Raw genomic sequence first — 20,100 nt, forward strand, 5'->3', positions numbered from 1 at the left:
ATTATCATCAGGTCGAAATCAAGAAAAATTAAGCACTACAGCTCATAAAATTGAACTACTTGATCGTAATCATCAATGAAAATCGATATTCATATTGTCAAAAGGAAAAAAAATCTAACATGTACCAAGAAAATAAATGCTTATTCTATCAAATTGAATAAATATAGATACTCATTCTATCAAATTAATGAAAATTTTGGCATAATCCTCTGGGAAGAAATTAGATACTCGTTCTTTGAGAAGAAGAAAAAACAACCTCATTGGACGAATACAACCGATTCAGGTCAAGGTCATATGGCAGTCACTTATGCCTAGAGAACTATAACCAATGCATTGATCAATGAGAAACCATTCATTACTCATGACAGTCCACAGTTTACATCTTCAAAATGGCTGTTCAAAAATAGAAGCAGGCAATTCTTTGCTTCAACCTTGCAAAGTTCTGATTCATTTCAGACTGCTCCAGTCTCTTAATGGAACTTCACATCAACTTTCCAAAATTTACAGCAAAAAAAGAGCAAGGGAACAGATTTAATAACAAGTTGCACTATACACTGTACACTATTTAACAACAAAGTATTTAAGAAGAAGTTTTTCAGTATTCACTGCAGAAATCAACCAGGAATTGAAAATCACGGCACCATTCAAATGTGTCTTCGGTTCAGGGAACTAGAGAATTTCCTCACTTCATTGAATACCCAAAATTTGATAATGGGAGCAAGAAAATCGTCGATATTATCATATAACCTGTATAAAAGGAAAATACACAAATAAACAATTAGACCGTAAATCATACATATAAACAAGCTAATGAAACTCGGCTAGCAATCACTATGTATATTATAACCAAAACCGACCCCTGCTACAGTAATAGGGTGGCAAGTCAACAAAACCTACTGAAAAAAATATACACAAGAAACAGTTATGCGAACTTACATCTACTAAAAGTATAGACACTGATGATATTTTTAGATTAGAGAATAATGTGAACTTACATCTACTCATCAACTGATCATCTCTTACTAACAATCTATATTCTCCACTTCTCTACTTAACATTAAAGAAACTGATAAATATTTTTCGAGCTCTACCTCTTGTATCACATGTCGGGGAACAAGAAGAGTACAACTGCTAAGCTCTTGAATTTCCTGAGCTCTCATTTGCGTCACCAGCCTGATTGCTGTCTGGTGCACCACCTTGGCGATCACTCAAAATTCTGTTCAGGTAGCCAGTGACATCGTGAAAGGCAGATGCTGGAATAAACACATCATTTCCAGGAGTTGAAATCAGGCGGCCACCTATAGATGCCTTAGGAAGCATTATACATCCTATGACACCAGCTGTTTGTGGTGGCACGTGGTGCCTATTTGTTTCTATTCTACCATCATATGAACCAGCAGATGTTGTAGCCAGAGGCTGAGTATTACAAAGAGAGGCCGATCCATAACCTGCATCACCACCTGTACGTGCACTAGGATTTCCTTGGGCACCAGAAGGCCGAGCATATCCTCCGAAACCATCCTGAGAACTTGGCATTCCATGACCTGATGAGCCATAAGAAGGATAGCCACCACCAGTTGTTTGTGGTTGCATATCATACCTATTTGTATCCATTCTACCGTCATACGAACCACAGTAGGCACCAGAACCACTGAGATACGGATCAAAATATCCCGTACCCCCAGAATGGACACCCAAGGAAGATCTAGGCATTCCATAAGAAGGATAGCCGCCACCAGCTGTTTGTGGTTGCATAGCATACCAATTTGCATCAATTCTGCCATCATATGGACCAGCATCGGCACCACAACCACCACGATAAGGATCATAATATCCCATACCCAAAGAATGGCGCCCATAGGGAGATCTAGGGTTTCCATAAGAAGGATAACCACCACCAGCTGTTTGTGGTTGCATAACATACGTACTTGCGTCCATTATTCCATCATATGAAACAGAGTTGGCATCAGGACCACAGCGATGATCATAATATCCTGTACCCTTAGAACGTCCACCACTATCACTGTTCAGATTTCCATGGTCAGGATTGAAACGCTCGACTTGCATCCGCTTCCCATCAATTTCATGAGTGGTCTCACGCAGCGCTCTTTCAACAGCATCCTCATTGCTATAGGAGACAAATCCAAACCCACGTCTGATGTCTGTATGAGTCACAACTCCATACTGTCGGAAATGCTGGAGGAATTTATCTTCAGTCAAGGTGGAGGACAACCCTCCAACGAAAATTTTCTTGGTATCATTTCCACCCTCACCACCACCTCCATCCAGTCTACCCGAACAGGGATTTCTAGATAGAGCAGAGGCACGCCACTCCTCTGGGGAGAGAGCTCTTAGAACATGCACCTGAATAAGCCCAAACAAATATTACAATGTAGAATAAAACTATTTCGAGAGCGTATAGATGTGCAAGCCTGCAGCGGAAATGCATTTCATTAATCAAACAAGTACATTATACACTAGGCCATACTTAAAAAAACAATATACAAACCATGAGAAATCATAGCACAAAAAAAAGCTCTGCATAGATCATTCACAAGACATTTATTTGAATTATTGACAAAGTCAACTATGCGCCCTGGTTAATTCATTTCTACACAACCACTCTTTATGATTACAAGAGGAAAGTACATGGAAAAAGTCACCAATAACATTTTTTATCCACAACATATTTTACTAAGGATGCAATGAACAAGCCAAAACAGTTTGTGCATAACTGAAAAAACAAAGAGGTAGATAACTAAAAGCATCAATTAAGTTAGGATGCATTTGACAATGATCTATAACAATCTGAGCAACGATGCAGCAACTAACGGATGCAAAAATGACATAATAACCAAGTATACTGGACTGACAATGACAGATTTACAACAGTATAAATGTGCAGCACATAACTGATAGAATAAAGAAATCTAGCAAATAATCCTTAAGCCATGTACTAAAGAGAGCCTCTCAAGAGAAGTATTTCCCCACTGCATCGCTGAAACAATAAAATTTCACAAATATAGTCTTCTGATCTATAACAAGGACAAGCCCATCCAGATAACATTTGCATCAAAATGAACAGAGCCACTTTCGAATACTTAACTAGTTGCAACTCCAAATAATTAGAAAAAACAAAAATACTTGGCATATTAAGTAAAAAAAAGATTGATGATAAGTCTTAAGAAGTCAATAATCACTAGCCAACTCATAGCACAAAGTCACTTGAAACAACATAGAGCATATACAAGTTATCAGTAGTTAGATCTCTGTCAATTATAAAATTATTAATAAGTGAAATTAATCATAAAGTAAAAGGTCAATTATATGATAAATACAAAAAACCATGAGAATTTTTTTCCTTAAACACATAGTATAGGTTTACAGACCTACAGCAAACAAATCTAGCAAAAGAAACAAAAAAAGACAACAAATCACAAATTATCAATAAATTATTACAGAACCCAGAATCGATGTTCGCAAAAGATCAAATAGGTATCAAAAGAGTAGATGGCAAGAATAACAAGTACAAGAACAGATACACTGTTATAAGCATAGAGATGAATATCAGTTGTTCCGCACAAGACTTTCCTATTTCACTCTTTTCTTCTCATTCATGTTTATTTTTGCCTCTTATTTGCTCTGCTGCCTTTTTCACAATTTTCCTGGTTCTCTGGTTCAACTGAGACATCCATTCTTTGTTCTTTTTTCTGTCTAGAGCATAGACCCTCAGTCATCAGCGCGCCTCTTGAGTTTTATGGTTCTCTGTTATAAGTATTTGCTTATTTTTCTGGGTATTGTTTTCCCTTTTTTGTTGCCTTCGTAATGATATTAGATACAAGAACGATTCACTGTCCTAGAAACCTAAGGTTTGTGAGGCTAATATCAACATCGAAGGGCATCACTGGTATCAATGCAGGAAGGTCTCTCCACTGTTACCTCATGTAGGATGCAACGCCAATAATATGATTAATGCGAAGCCCTAGGATCCTACTGAGACTTTTCAAGGAATAAGACCCTGAGACAAGTCACTCAAAAAGGTGCAATAAGTTTAATCTTGGAATGCGTTGAATAAACAATATCAACAGCAAGATCATTATGTTTTAATCCCGGGTATAGCCATGTTTTAAAATACATTTGTTTTATGTGTTCATACTAATAATGTACAAACAGATTACACAAAATTAAATAGCGATATTTTTTTAAATTCATATATCTGTCTGTGTCTGTCTGTGTTGATAGAGAATTGCATATCTTTTATTTTTTTTACATACATGCACACGTACATATGTATGTATGTATGTATGTAGTATGTATGTAGATATGTATGTATGTATAATTGTTTTCGTGTGCATCCATGTGTGTTTGAGTAAACCCCTATCGTTTGTCATCACCAACAAGAATCTGCAAACTGCATAATCACATAAACTACTCTGACCTTAGTTTTTTCTAGGGTTAATTGTGTCTAGGCCCTTTGTTCTATTGCTGAAGGTAGACCCTTTGAGTTAAATTTGTTTAATCTCTTACCCTCAAGAAGATTTTTTTTTTTTTGACAAATAGACCTCTTGAGGTTAAAAGAGCAAAAAAAATTGCTTAGGGGCATGGTTATCAATAGTGGAATATAGTGTTGCATAGCGTTGAGGCACTACAAAGTTTATTTAGGGCTATAGCGAGAAAAAACGCAAAGTCGAATAGCAGTCCAATTTAAACGTACTAAAAATTCTAGAAATGCATATTTGATTATTCATAATTAGGAGATTTGACACAAATCAATTCAATAATTTTAAAATTCTAAGAATAATTTATAATTAAATCAATAACTAAATAAATAAGCAAGTATTCCAATTTCCAACTAAATAAATAAACATGTAAAATCAGTGTTCAATAACTGAATTAGTGACTAAGCAACTAAATAAATGAACAAAAACATAAATTTATTACCTTCAACTCGACGCAACATTGAGGGTCAAGGTTTTAAATATCGGTTATCGGGGATTTATCGGATGGCCAAAATCCTTATCGGATAGCGAAAATCGGGAATATATCGGGGATAAGTAGTATTTATCGGAGTGATATACTAGATGATGTGTATATATAATATAACAATTAAAAAATATAATCTAATCATGCTTAATGAAATATAAACATACCAAAATATAAATCATCATGTTTAGAATCACTAACAAATTGTAGAAAGCGAAACTTGCATCATAGCCTTGAAAAATATAATGTTAGTCAAAATGGGCCGATAATCCCGATAATCCCGATAAAAAAGTCTTACTTATCAGCCGATAAGTGGCGATAACGCCGATAAATCGTCGATAAACCTACAAAAACGATAACCGATTAAAAATCCAATTTATCCTAGCGGATTGCTCCCAAATCCGATAACTCGGCCGATAATATCGATTATCGGCCGATATTTAAAACAGTGTTGAGGGTTGAAGCAGCAGAGAGCTTATGGCGAGAGGACTGGAGGAGTTGAAGAGTCGTCGTTGTTGAGAAAGCTGATGGAGGATAGGAGTAGTTCATGATGAGAGGTGCTGTGGCGATGAGAGGCGGTGTTGAGGGAGGCCTTAGAGGCACAGCGGGAGGTGGTGAGAAGAGAGGTGGCGATGTTTGGGTGCTAGGGTTTTTTTGGCAATGGGATCAAGAGGAGAGAGAAAATGATTGGTTAGCTATAAATATCGAGTCTGGTGGGCGTGGGTCCGGTTTCATAAAAGTAAACAAATTTATTGCTTTTAAATAGCGGTCAAAAGTGAAATTTGGTCACAAGTGCCAGCTATGATGTGTTAACCGTCACTTTTGCGAGCGGATAGCACAGATCTCCCAATTCATCACTGCCAATTCATCACCGCAATTAGCCTGACTCGTTGCGGAAGAGCTTGCTAATGCAGTTAGCCCCGCAATTGCGATGAAATTGCTCGCTATTTATAACCATTGTTTTAAATATCGGCCGAGTTATCATATTTGGGAGCTCTCCGCTAGGATAAATTGGTTTTGTAATCAATTATCATTTTGGAGAGTTTATCGGCGAGTTATTAGCGTTGTCGGCACTTATTGGCCGATAAGCAAGGCTTAAATTATCGGGATTATCGGCCGGACATTTTGAGTTGAATTGTTGAGTTTTTAAACCCGACCTGACCCGTTTTGTTAATAAAATGAAACTTAAAACCCGAAACTTCGAATTGTTGAGTTTTTAAACCCGACCTGACCCGTTTTGTTAATAAAATGAAACTTAAAACCCGAAACTTCGTGAATCCGACCTTCAAACCCTAAACCCCGTTTTGTTAATAAAATGAAACTTAAAACCCGAAACTTCGTGAATCCGACCTTCAAACCCTAAACTTCATCTCTGGCGGCTGCTCCTTTTCTCATAGAGCACTTCCCCTTCCTCCGTTATCTCCATCTCATGTCCTTTGCGCCTCTTTGTCACTCGCCTTCGTGAACTTCAAACCTTGAACTTCGTCGCTCACTTACCCTCCGTCAACCTCATCGCTTGCCTCGCCTTCCTCCTTCGTGAACCTCGTCACTCACATTGCCTTTGTGAATCTTGGTGAACTTTGCTCGCCTCGCCTTTGAACTCCAACAGGATTTACTTAAACATGTATCATTTCTTCTCGCCTTCGAACTGTTCTGTTTTTTAAGTTAATTTTTGTTGTTCTTTGAACAAATATTATCTCCTTGTGAGACTTGTTGTGAAGAATCTCCGTGAATTATCTCCAGCGGGATTTACTTGATTTTTGTTTTTTGTTGAGTTTTTAACTTCTGTTTTTAATCTTTTCTATAAGAATTTCTGTGAAGTTTTAGGATTTTTCCATAAGTTAAAAAGATTTTTGTCCGGAAACATGGCTATATATACACATGCTGTGAGTTTTCCTTCTCTTGTAATTCCTTCACAGTTCACGCACGCACTTAGATCTCAAGTCGGTGACCTGAAAGAAGAAATTGTTGAATAATTTTGTTATTTTCTTATTTTAGTTGTCCTAGTCTTTAGGCCTGCATATTGAATTTACAGGTTTCACCTAGTCTTTAGTAAACCACTTAATTAGTTCCTATTTTTATGCTGTTATCTATTGAATATAAGCCTATTTAAAGGCAAGCTAATTAGTGAATAAACTGTACTGGTTTAATTCCACTTTCTCTTTTGAGTAATATCAGTTCTATAATTATTCTTTTATCATACTTTGCTTTTCTGAGCAATATCAATTGTCTACTATCCTTATTTCTACTATCCAAGGAGATCGTAAAGGATGGAAGTTTTTTGAGTTGCCTTGTTGATTGTATGAACAAATTCTATCCAGATGATTGTGACATGCTTGGCAAGATTGGAGACCAACTCTCTGATTATCAGCACCAAAGAGGATCATTCGAGAGAGAAGTTGCAAAGAGAGAAGCAAAAAAGCCTAATAATAATCCGGGTATATTTTTATTTTTCATGTAAATTAATTTGGTGATTTGACTAATTCTTGTTTGAATGTTACAAGTTACTAATTGTTTTCAACTATGACTTAATTAGTTATATGATGAAAACTTTTTGGCATTGACGCTTCCGAGTTGAGGATGATGGCAATGAGAATTTTGAGCTTAACAACTAGTTCTTCGGCCTGTGAGAGGAATTGGAGCACCTTCGAGATGGTAATAGCTCATTTTAACTTTAAATCATATTGGATCACATTTGAGACTAATTTGTCTTTCTTTGTGATTCTAATTTGTAGATTCATACAAAAAAAATAGGCTAACGCATTAGAAATTACATGATTTGGTCTGCGTCAAGTTCAATGCAAGGTTGAAGAATAAACATTCCAACAAGGATAGAGATCATTTAATTGCTTTTGATGATGAAGAAAGGTCCTCGAGTGGTTGATGACTACAAAGAAGAGAGGATATCATCATGATGAGAGCGATGATGAAGTGCGAGGGAATCTCTTACTTGGAGGCAATATGGAGAATTCATTGGAGCTAATCCTAAAAAGAGAAAGAGTGGTAGAACAGAACAATATAAAAGAAAGAAAAAGTTAGGGGAATCTTCATCAAAGGGAAAGGAGCCTTTGGAAGATGAGGAGGAAGAATGGAATCTCCGGAGTCAGATTTGGATGAGGGAATGGATAATGTTCCAACGTTCAGCTCCAATGAAGACTAATTTAGTTATCTTTGCTTTTGCTTTCTTTTTAATTTGCTCTTCGAATGTTTACGAATTATGAACTATTTGTTGCTTTTGGAACTTAGTTGATTGTTGATTAGATTATGTTTGTTTATGGATATTAATATAGCTCATAGCTACTAGATATCAACTTAGTTTACGAATCTCATGATTACACAATAATTATGTAGATGTCTAGATGGTTCTTCATTCTTGATGTTATCTTATTCTTTGCTTGTTTACTATTCCATTTTGACTAACATTATATTTTTTTCAAGGCTATGCAATCGAATGGTTTCATCATGCGGTCAAAATGCAAGTTTTGCTTTCTACAATTGGTTAGTGATTCTAAACATGGTAATTTACATTTTGGTATTTCATTGAGAACGGTTAGATTATTATTTTTAGTTATTATATTATATATATACACCATCCAGTATATCACTCCGATAAATACTACTTATCCTCGATATATCCCCGATTTTCACTATCCAATAAGGATTTTGGTCGTCCGATAAATCTCCAATAACCGATATTTAAAACCTTGTTTATAACAGTGCTTAGGGGGTCTATCTGCAACAATAAAACTATTGGGGGTGTATTGGCAAATGAGTGTTAGTACAAGGGGTCTATCTGCATTTAACCCTTTCTAAGACCAATGATTGATATTCATCTATTTATGTTGATTTGAATGCTTTGAATATGATCTTCCAAATGAAATCTGGAAATATTGTATTGCTCTCCATAAATTCTCAATATAGGATAGAGTAAGTTGTTTTATGTATTAATTAAGGGATGAGCAGTGTCTGAAACAGCTTTCTGAAGAACAGTCAGGGGCTTGCTTCAAAGCATTTTGAAGGTTAATAACTCTGAAGCTCAAAAGAAAAATGGTTTGTCTCGAGAAGCTATGGCTTGTCTCGAGAAGCTACACCTCATCACATGAAGCATAGCTGAAGTGTGTGCTTCGCTCCCCATTAAACACTTCTCTTTTGGGTCACATCTTGGAGACATAAATAAATTTTTTTACTAAAATTGAAATGCCCCTATCTCTTCATTATATTTCCCACCCTGAAGAATTGCACCTGTTTCCTTTTATTGAAATAAAAAAACAAGCAATTGTCTTATATAATCCTATCATATGTTTTTTGTCCTTCAAGTGAACATTGCTGTCTTTATTCAATTTATTTTCTTTATAAAAAATCAACTTATTTTCTAACAATTCTAAATCTTAGGACGATTTGCGTAGCATTTGATATTTTCTCTCTTTTGTTAGTATGGCAAATTCCATTTTCGTTTCCCGGAATAAATACAACAGATATCTACGTATCTTCTAGCTCTATATTCTATCTATAGAGCTATTGAAGCTTATAAATATTCTACCTCATGGACTGGTTTTGCTCCTTTAAGCACATATATTCTGCTTATGGTCTAGCTCTATATTCTATCTATACAACATTTGAGCTCATTTTTTTAATAACAAACTGTAACTTTAGCAAGGTTTCCTCAATACAAATAAGTGCATAAAAACAATATATGTCTTACATATGTAACCTAGTTTATTATGATCTGCAATGCTTAACATATTTCATTCCCCTTTATTGTCTAAACCTTCAAAGTATATATTTGTAAATTATTATACCTCTATACATAACATGTTAGAATATTTGTAAATTTTAAAATTTAAAATAATTAATTTATGAGGCTCTCCTCCTGCATTAAAGCTTATGCCTAGCTTCATAAAAGTGTCCAAGGTTTCACCAAATTTTATGGCTTTTAAAACATTGGGGTTGAGGTGATGGATTGGTTTCGCTCCTTTAAGAAACTATATTCTACCCATGACTTACTTTCTATTCTACCAATGCAACGGTTGAACCAATTTTTTTAAATAGAAAACCGTAACTTTAGCAATGTATCCATAATATGGGTATGTGACTATAAATAATATAAGTCTTACATATGTAATTTGGTTTAGTATGATCTGCATCTATACTTAACATATTTCATTCTTATTTATTGTCCAAAGCAATGAATGTATTTATCTGTAAATCATTACACCACAATACATTACATGTTGGAATATTTGTACATTTCTTAAATAAAATTAAGAAAATTTAATTTATGAGGCTTATGTTGTCCAAAATAATGAATGTATTTATCTGTAAATCATTACACCACAATACATTACATGTTTGAATATCTGTACATTTTTAAAATTTAAAATTGAGAAAATTTAATTTATGAGGCTTATGCCTCATCCCTTGAAGCTTATGCCTCATACCATTAAAGCCTTTTCTAAGACTTCCGCCTTTTAAACATTAAGGATGAGGATAAGGACTAGTTTAGCTCCTTTAAGCACCTACATTCTACCTATATTCTAGCTCTATATTCTACGTGGAACTTAATTTTTTAATAACAAACTATAGCTTTAAAATGTGTCGTTAACATAGTTATGTCATTATAAATAAGATATGTCTTACATATGTAATTAGTTATTATGATCTACGTCTATAATTAACAGATATTTCATTCACAGATATTTCATTCTTATTTATTGTCCAAAACATGAATGTATATACTTTTGTAAATTGTTATACCATTATACATTACATGTATATTTTTGTAAATTGTTATACCATTATACATTACATGTCTATAATGGAATATTTGTACATTTCAAAATTTGCTAACAATAATTTTTAAGGCTTATGCCTCTCGCTTTTAAGTTTACGCTTCTCTACATAGAAGGGTCTAACGCTTCGCCATGGCTTGCGACTTTCTAAACATTGGGGATGAGGCTATGGACTGTTTCGGTCCTTTAAGGACCTATATATTACTAAAAGCCGGTAAACACTAGGAAGGAATCAAACAAGAACACTGCTGAGAAAATATTTAGGAAGAAGAAGAACAATTGATCTGAATGATAATCACAGACTTGTTTTTTATTCATGCGTCCTCATAGGAAATATATAGAGGTCTGGGATAGCTAATCAAATCCCTTAAAACTAGGAACTACCTTTTACATCAAATCAAATCTAATCAATCTTTCCCATGTATAACAGACTATAATTGACAGCTAATTAAATAATTTACAGCTAATTATCTCATTAAGGAAACAAAATAATTGACCCGCTAAGAATTACATAGATTCTAGCTATATTTCTTGTTCAAGTAAAGCAATATCTCCATGTTTGGTCCGCCCGAATACAGTAACCCTTTTGTGGCTCTAGCTCATGCAACAAAAGCTCACTATTCCATACAAGATGTAACAATTCCTTGGATTGACCATAATACTCATAGGATTTTTGGCAAACCCTCAGCCTTCAACGGGTTTGATTAGCCTTTACCGACTACCGTTTGAGTCGGGCTAGCATGCGGATTGTCTAAATCCGTTCCGCATGTCACGTTGTGCTAAGAGAATGAACTCCCTTAGACTTTTGTGCTATGATGTTAAATACATAGACTTCGTCATTGTTACGGGAATAGGCTACCCGGCGACACGTGTTAGGTGTTGACTTTAGGCTAATCAATCTTTCCCATGTATAACAGACTATAATTGACAGCTAATTAAATAATTTACAGCTAATTATCTAATTAAGGAAACAAAATAATTGACCAGCTAAGATTCCCCCTCAATCTGGACTATACAGATTGAACATTCCCATCTTGTCAATTAGTTTTTCAAATGCTGGTTTATAGAGTCCCTTAGTCAGAAGATCTGCTGTTTGTTCTGAAGTTGAGATATAGGAGATACATATGATGCCTTCTTCAATTTTTTCCTTTATGAAATGCCGATCTACCTCTACATGCTTGGTTCGGTCGTGATAAACTGGATTATGTGAAATACTGATTGCTGCCTTGTTATCACAAAAAATTCTCAACGGTTGTTGTAATGATACCTTCAATTCTTCTAAGAGAAGCTTCAGCCATAAGACTTCACACACTCCATGCACTACAGATCTTAATTCAGCCTCTACGCTACTTCTGGCTACAACTGTTTGTTTTTTGCTCCTCCATGTAACTAAGTTTCCCCATACAAATGTACAATACCTGACGTAGATCTTTTATCACTCACTGAACCAGCCCAATCAGCATCAGTGAACACTTCAACAGCACGATTTTCTACTTTCCTGAAAAACAAACCATGGCCTGGTGTTCCTTTGAGATATTTTAGGATTCTATACACAGCATTCAGGTGAGCCTCCAAAGGTGCGTGCATGAATTGACTCACACAGCTTACGGTAAAGGTAATATCGGGCCTAGTGTGCGCTAGATATATCAATTTCCCAACCAGTCTCTGATATTGACCCTTGTCTACTGGAGCTCCCCCTAAGTTCAAGTCCAGTTTTACACTCAGATCAACTGGAGTATCAACCGGCTTGCATCCCAACATCCCTGTTTCCTTAAGAAGATCAATGACATATTTTCTTTGAGACACTGAAATTCCAGATTTACTTCTTGCAATCTCCATTCCCAAGAAATACCGTAGATTTCCTAAGTCTTTGATTTCAAACTCAGACGCAAGTCGTTCCTTTATTCTTCTCATCTCATCAAGGTCATCCCCAGTCAAGATCATATCATCAACATAAACAATTAACATAGTAGACTTGCTATTTCTTTGTTTATAGAACAATGTATGATCTGCATGTGCTTGCTTGTATCCCTCCTTTTGAATAGCTTTAGTAAATCTATCAAACCATGCCATTGGTGACTGTTTCAGTCCATATAGGGATTTCTTCAACCGACATACTTTCCCTTCCCGCTTCTTCTCATCAAATCCGGGAGGAAGATCCATATATGCTTCTTCCACAAGGTCCGTTTAAGAAGGCATTTTTGACGTCCAGTTGTTGAATTGGCCAATCAAGATTCACATGCAATGATAAGAGAACTCGGACAGTGTTAATTTTGGCAACTGGTGCAAAGGTCTCTTGGTAATCGATGTTATATGTTTGTGTATATCCTTTGGCAACCAGTCGGGCTTTGTAGCGTTCAATCGAACCATCTGCCTTATATTTTACTGTAAATACCCATCTACAACCAACTGGAATTTTATCCTTTGGTTTCGGGACTATTTCCCATGTCTTGTTCTTCTCCAATGCTTGCATTTCATCCAGAATAGCCTTCTTCCACTGTGGAATATTCCAAGCCTCTTGAACATTTTTTAGTACCTATGTAACTGCTAAGTTCTGAATCAGAGACTGCACTGAACAAGACAGATGATTATATTGAACAAAATTAGATAGTGGATGTGCAGTGCATAGTCTTACGCCCTTCCGACGTGCCACTGAATATCCACATCGTGGAGTAATGTGTCTTCAGTGCCAGATCTTGGTTCAGTTGATTGAGAGGGTTCAGAATTAGGTAGAGCTGTACTATTCGGAATTTCCACTAAAGGCCTTTTAAATTTCTTCCGTGAATAATGCTGAAATGGTTTGGGTAATTCTTGGTGTTCTCCCTCTGATGATTCGATTGTTTGCTGACTTGGCATTGGCTGTTGTGTGACGGGAACAGACGGAAGAGTAGACGATTGAGGGGATATCAGAGAAGTGATTTCTGGTGTTGTGTTTGGTGAGGTTGAAGAGTCTGGAAGCTGCCGATTTAGGGATATCAGAGAAGTGATTTCTGGTGTTGTGTTTGGTGAGGTTGAAGAGTCTGGAAGCTGCCGATTTAGGGCAGTAGAGTCAGGAATGTTTGAATGATTTTGGATCGGAGAATCGATGTGTAAATTGTGAAAGTTATGCACCTAATCTGACGTAGTAGATTGTGGAGTTTTTTGTGGGAAATTTGACGGAGATGATAAATTATTTTGAGTATAATTCGATGGCAGAGGTTCCCAAAAATACTCCCAAAGATTCGGAATTTCAGAATTTGAATTTTCCATATCAGTAGGATCAGAGATATCGGCCAAAAAACGAAGGTTTCCCTCTTGAATATCAGTTTTTTTGAAATATGGCTCATCCTCAAAGAATGTCACGTCCCTAGACACAAAATAACGTTTTTTTTCTGGTGAATAGCACCGATATCCCTTTTGTGTTGTGGAATAACCTAAAAAGACACATTTGTAAGATCGGGGGTCAAGTTTGCCTCGGTTAGGATCTATATTGTGAACAAAGGCAGTGCACCCAAAGACCTTAAGATCTAATTCTGAAAAAGAGTGAGATTCGGAGAGACAGTTGGATAATGTGTGCAAGGGGGTTTCGAAGTGAAGAACTCGAGACGGCATTCTATTAATGAGATAGCATGCAGTAAGAACTGCATCACCCTAGAAACATTTGGGAACATTAGAGTTAAACATCAACGCACGAGCAACTTCTAACAAGCACTGTTTTAAATATCGGCCGATAATCGATATTATCGGCCGAGTTATCGGATTTGGGAGCTCTCCGCTAGGATAAATTGGATTTTTAATCGGTTATCGTTTTTCTAGGTTTATCGGCGATTTATCGGCGTTATCGGCACTTATCGGCCGATAAGTAAGACTTTTTTATCGGGATTATCGGGATTATCGGCCAATTTGGACTAACATTATATTTTTTCAAGGCTATAATGCAAGTTTCGCTTTCTACAGTTAGTTAATGATTCTAAACATGATGATTTACATTTTGGTATGTTTATATTTCATTAAGCATGATTAGATTACATATTTTAATTGTTATATTATATATACACATCATTTAGTATATCACTCCGATAAATACTACTTATCCCCGATATATCCCCGATTTCCGCTATCCGATAAGGATTTTAGCCGTCCGATAAATCCCCGATAACCGATATTTAAAACCTTGCTAACAAGTGACGATTTTTTCGTTCTGCAATTCCATTTTGTTGTGGTGTGCTTACACAAGAACTTTGGTGAATTAGGCCGTGATCTAGGATAAATTTGTTCATTTCATTGTTGAAGTATTCAGTTCCATTGTCAGAACGCAAAATCTTGATTTTCTCATTAAATTGCGTCTTAACCATGGAATGAAAGTTTTGAAAAAAATTCCAGCCTCTGACTTTTCTCGCAATAAATACACCCAACAAACTCGTGAATGGTCATCGATAAATGTAATAAACCATCTTTTGTTAGAAATACTTTTAACTCGAGAAGGACCCCATAAATCACTATGAATGAGCATGAAAGGTTTAGAACTTTGATAGGATAAAGAAGGAAAATGACCACGTTTATGCTTTGCCAATTGGCAAGTTTCACATTGAAAGTAGTCATTATTCTTAAACAAGGAAGGAAACAAATGTTTTAAATACATAAAACTCGGATGACCTAGCCTACGATGAAGAAGAGTGATTTGTTGTTCTCGGGAGAGAGACTTATTATTCTTCACCAATTCAGCATTATTACTCACATAGGTTGGATCTTCAAAATAGTATAGCCCATCGGATTCCTTAGCACTCAACGCAGTTCTAATTTTATGACTACCTGAATATGGGGTATAGGAGGAAAATAATTCTTGACAACTTGTCATGTGGTCTGAGGCACCAGAGTCGATAATCCATGGTGCCTCCCTGGTTGACATAGCACTCAACGCAGTTGCATTACCTTGTTGTGCAACAAGAGATGTGCTATGAGTTCCAGCAAGAAATTGACACACCTTCTTCATTTGTGCCTCAGACAGTGTAACACCATCTCCCTCCTTTGAATCTGTGGCTTGTGCAGTTTGAAACGCACGACCATCATGTTTCCAACAGGTTACCAGACTGAATTTTTCTTCCCATGTCGTTGGTGCTGGTCAGACCTATTTTTAGGTCGATGAGTGACCAAGGCAGTGTTTTTAGGTCGATGAACGACTAGGGCAGCATCCTCAGGGGTTGAAATTACAGCGGAGGCATTTTTTAGCATCACTCTTTTTCGGTTCTCCTCCCTACGTACCTCCGCAAAAATCTCATCGATTAGTACTATTAGTTTGGTACCGAGAAGACGACCCCGAACCTCGTCAAGCTCCTGGTTTAACCCAGCAAGAAAATCATAGATTCGCTCTCTCGCCAGCATTTGTTTGTAAAGAACTGCGTCTTCGGGATCTTTCCAATTACAGGATTAAAAAAGATCCATTTCCTGCCATAACTTAATCAAGGTATTGAAATACTGTGTGACGTCCAGTTCTCCTTGCCGCAAATTTCGAGCACGGTTACAAAGCTCATATATCTGAGATGTATCGTGAAATCTGAGTAAGCGAGGTTGACTGCATCCCATATGCCTTTAGCAGTAGGATAAAACAGGTAAGTCTCACCAATGGTGTCTTCCATGGAATGAATAAGTTATGCCATAACCATGGAATTTTGAATATCCCACGATTGAAACTTTGGATCATTGGCATCAGGTTTGACAATGCTCCCATCGAGATAGCCAATCTTACCTTTTCCGTGAATGACCATTTGAATCGATCTTGACCATTGCAGGCAAGGTTTTAAATATCGGTTATCGGGGATTTATCGAACGGCCAAAATCCTTATCGGATAATGAAAATCGGGGATATATCGGGGATAAGTAGTATTTATCGGAGTGATATACTGGATGATGTGTATATATAATATAACAATTAAAAAATATAATCTAATCATGCTTAATGAAATATAAACATACCAAAATGTAAATCATCATGTTTAGAATCACTAACAAATTGTAGAAAGCGTAACTTGCATCATAGCCTTGAAAAAATATAATGTTAGTCAAAATAGGCCGATAATCCCGATAAAAAAGTCTTACTTATCGGCCGATAACGTCGATAAATCGCCGATAAACCTACAAAAATGATAACCGATTAAAAATACAATTTATCCTAGCGGAGAGCTCCCAAATCTGATAACGCGGCCGATAATATCGATTATCGCCGATATTTAAAACAGTGATTGCAGGAAATTTTTTCCATTCAATTTGTGGGTGGTGATTTGGAGAGATGTTAGATTCAGGTGATTAGGATCAGATGATGAAACAGCAGCGGGAACAATTTTAGGGGTTGGATTGGCGGTGACCAAAGTCTCCTCTGAATCATCGCCCCTGCTTGTTCCAGAAGAGTCCATTGATTCCCTCAACAATTAGCTACAGACTTTCTAATTACTGCTCTGATACCATAAAAGCCGGTAAACACTAGGAAGGAATCAAACAAGAACACTGCTGAGAAAATATTTAGGAAGAAGAAGAACAATTGATCTGAATGATAATCACAGACTTGTTTTTTATTCATGCGGCCTCATAGGAAATATATACAGGTCTGGGATAGCTAATCAAATCCCTTAAAACTAGGAACTACCTTTTACATCAAATCAAATCTAATCAATCTTTCCCATGTATAACAGACTATAATTGACAGCTAATTAAATAATTTACAGCTAATTATCTCATTAAGGAAACAAAATAATTGACCCGCTAAGAATTACATAGATTCTAGCTATATTTCTTGTTCAAGTAAAGCAATATCTCCATGTTTGGTCCGCCCGAATACAGTAACCCTTTTGTGGCTCTAGCTCATGCAACAAAAGCTCACTATTCCATACAAGATGTAACAATTCCTTGAATTCATTGGCCCCTTTCTGGAGAGCTTAAAATGGATAATGCTCATGATGTCGTGCTAAATCCATTTATTTATAACAAGTTTTCAAGTTGCCTCCGAAGTATGAACCAAAAATTCTCCTAATGAAACACTTTGAAAAGCTTGCAGTAGCCAAAATTCTCATCCTTACGCCATCAATTAGAACTTTCAACTCCCCCTCCCTCCACACTGTTAAAAAAAACTAAGAATCATACATAAATCAGGAACACAAATATTACATTTTCTTTAGAGCAGGCATATAAGATGCAATCTTGTATGGTGATAAAAGAAGAATGGTCTGAAAAAGAGGAATAATTACTGGATGACATGGACTCCAATCCGAAATGCCACAATCCTAATTCTAGAAACCGAACGAGCTTAGAGTCTAACTGAACTTGCAAGCAATTTCCTCAAAAGATAATCCTAGCAGCATCAGTTAATTAATTACCAGAAGTTACCATATAATACAATAATTGGTGATCTACATCAATTATTTAAATAAAAGAAAAAATGTTCTCTAGACTTGATATGAAATTCGATAACCTCATTATAACATAATAACCAGAAACACAACAAATATCAGATATCTATTCAAACCTTCACTTAAAGTAAAAAACAACAATTACCCTAGTATTAGCCAGCTTCATTGATTCTTACTGAGATTTATGAGGCTCACCACCTCACCTAAGACACGAGACTTTGAAGAAATGAAGAAATGCAATCAATTACAGCGATATCGTAGTTCAATAAGTGGAGGAACTAACACAGTATATGTTTGTTTAATAAAAATGAATTATATAACCATTTCACTTATCATAAGTAATTTATATATTTTCCCAAGCAATAAAAAAGTCATCTAACATCACTATATTACATTTGATGCAAAGGTTCCAAAGTAATAATTTCATGCAAACGAACAGAAAGCAAGATCACATTTCAATACGGTCAACACTTCAACCCTCGTTAACTTGTTATCTCCATTAACATTAGTCGAGTGGTAATGGAGGGATACAAAGACCCAGAATTTGAGAAATCTATAGCATTAAAAATCGTCCCATAGAGCAAGAAAATTGATCTCATATGAGTTACTTATTTTCCTACGAATATCAGCATATTAACTCAAGATGTATAAGTCCCAATAGATAGATGAAGATTCATAACCCCATAAATTCTAATAACTTGTAGTAACATGCCAGCGAAAATCAATAATAATAACACCAACCACATATGCATCTCAACCTAACAGTAAATGAAAAAAGACATGTCACACGGAGAAATAAAGTAGAAACTGCTAACTGAATATTTGTGTCCATCACAAAACATAATCAATTAAGGAAATGATACTTAAGAATAATATATAAAAATGCTAAGATCAATTGTATAACGACTTCTCACACACAAATACATTAAATTATAAACAAAAAAAATGCTCACTGCATAAATTCATATATCCACCTACCGAATATCGACTGAAGATTAAAATATGCCACATGAAGATTCCCAAATGCCTCCAGAAATCCCTAAAAAGTAAATTCAAATAACATTAATACGTATATCATATAATCATAGGCTTAATAAAGAATATTACTTAACACACAAAACCATACTAGATCATTTAATCAAAATGTATGACTTGAATGTAATTAGCTTAATATACTAATTGTGCTCAATCAATTCAGTCCTGCACAATATATCCTTTATCTTATAGACAATACAAAGATAAAACTTTCTCTGATTAAAAAAAACAAAAGAACAAGGTTTGGCAATTCGCTGCACTCGGGGGACTGTCATTTGTTTTTCTTTAATAAGAAACCTATTCGTTATTTTCCTTGCTAATGGCGTTCCAACATTAAGCCTTAAGTGCCATGCGGGTTAGTCTTGAACATAATAAAAAAGTAGGTTATTACAAACTCCAACCTATAATTCGCAAGCACTAATCATTTAATCGTACAAAGTGGAACGCCCATGGAGGATCAATGTAGCAGTTGATAGCCTCTCTCTAGAGAAAGAATGATGTATCTGGTTCTAAGCAATGATAGCACTTACCTTCTGTTCCTAGTCCAAGAAAATTTACAAGAAATAACCAAACAAATGCTACTCATTATACTACCAGGAATCAGCCTCACAAAATGGAGGGGACCCTCATTTGGCAGCATTGGCAAACATCATAAGGTACCAGGATTATATAATACCACAAAGTCAATATCCTAATTAGTCGAAATGCCAAGAACCTTTAGGAGTTGATACTACGAGAGTATCGTAACCAAGGTTTTAAATGTCGGTTATCGGAGATTTATCGGACTGTCAAAATTCTTATCGGATAGCGGAAATCGGGGATATATCGGGGATAAGTAGTATTTATCGGAGTAATATACTAGCAAATAATAAACAAACATAAGCTTGAAAAATAATATAATGTTAGTCAAAATG

The 20,100-nt window shown here is 35.8% G+C and overlaps 1 protein-coding gene across 2 annotated transcripts in view; it reads right to left on the reverse strand.

The window, feature by feature from the left end:
* The window catches only part of LOC109850090 (heterogeneous nuclear ribonucleoprotein 1-like), a 42,163-nt gene continuing 22,459 nt past the window's right edge, over positions 397 to 20,100 (reverse strand). Inside the window, exons 2-4 of one of the 2 annotated variants that reach the window (XM_020420006.1) lie at positions 19,130 to 19,190; positions 1,092 to 2,364; positions 397 to 747 (exon numbers count right to left, since the gene is read on the reverse strand). In XM_020420006.1, coding sequence (XP_020275595.1) covers positions 1,132 to 2,364; positions 19,130 to 19,162 — 1,266 coding nt within the window. In that variant the 5' untranslated portion in view covers positions 19,163 to 19,190 and the 3' untranslated portion in view covers positions 397 to 747; positions 1,092 to 1,131. The remainder of the gene's footprint in view (positions 748 to 1,091; positions 2,365 to 19,129; positions 19,191 to 20,100) is intronic. The other variant, XM_020420005.1, reaches the window with a different exon arrangement.

Source organism: Asparagus officinalis, chromosome 7 (genome assembly GCF_001876935.1).
Source record: "Asparagus officinalis chromosome 7, Aspof.V1, whole genome shotgun sequence".
In the NCBI taxonomy this organism is placed as follows: Eukaryota; Viridiplantae; Streptophyta; class Magnoliopsida; order Asparagales; family Asparagaceae; genus Asparagus; species Asparagus officinalis.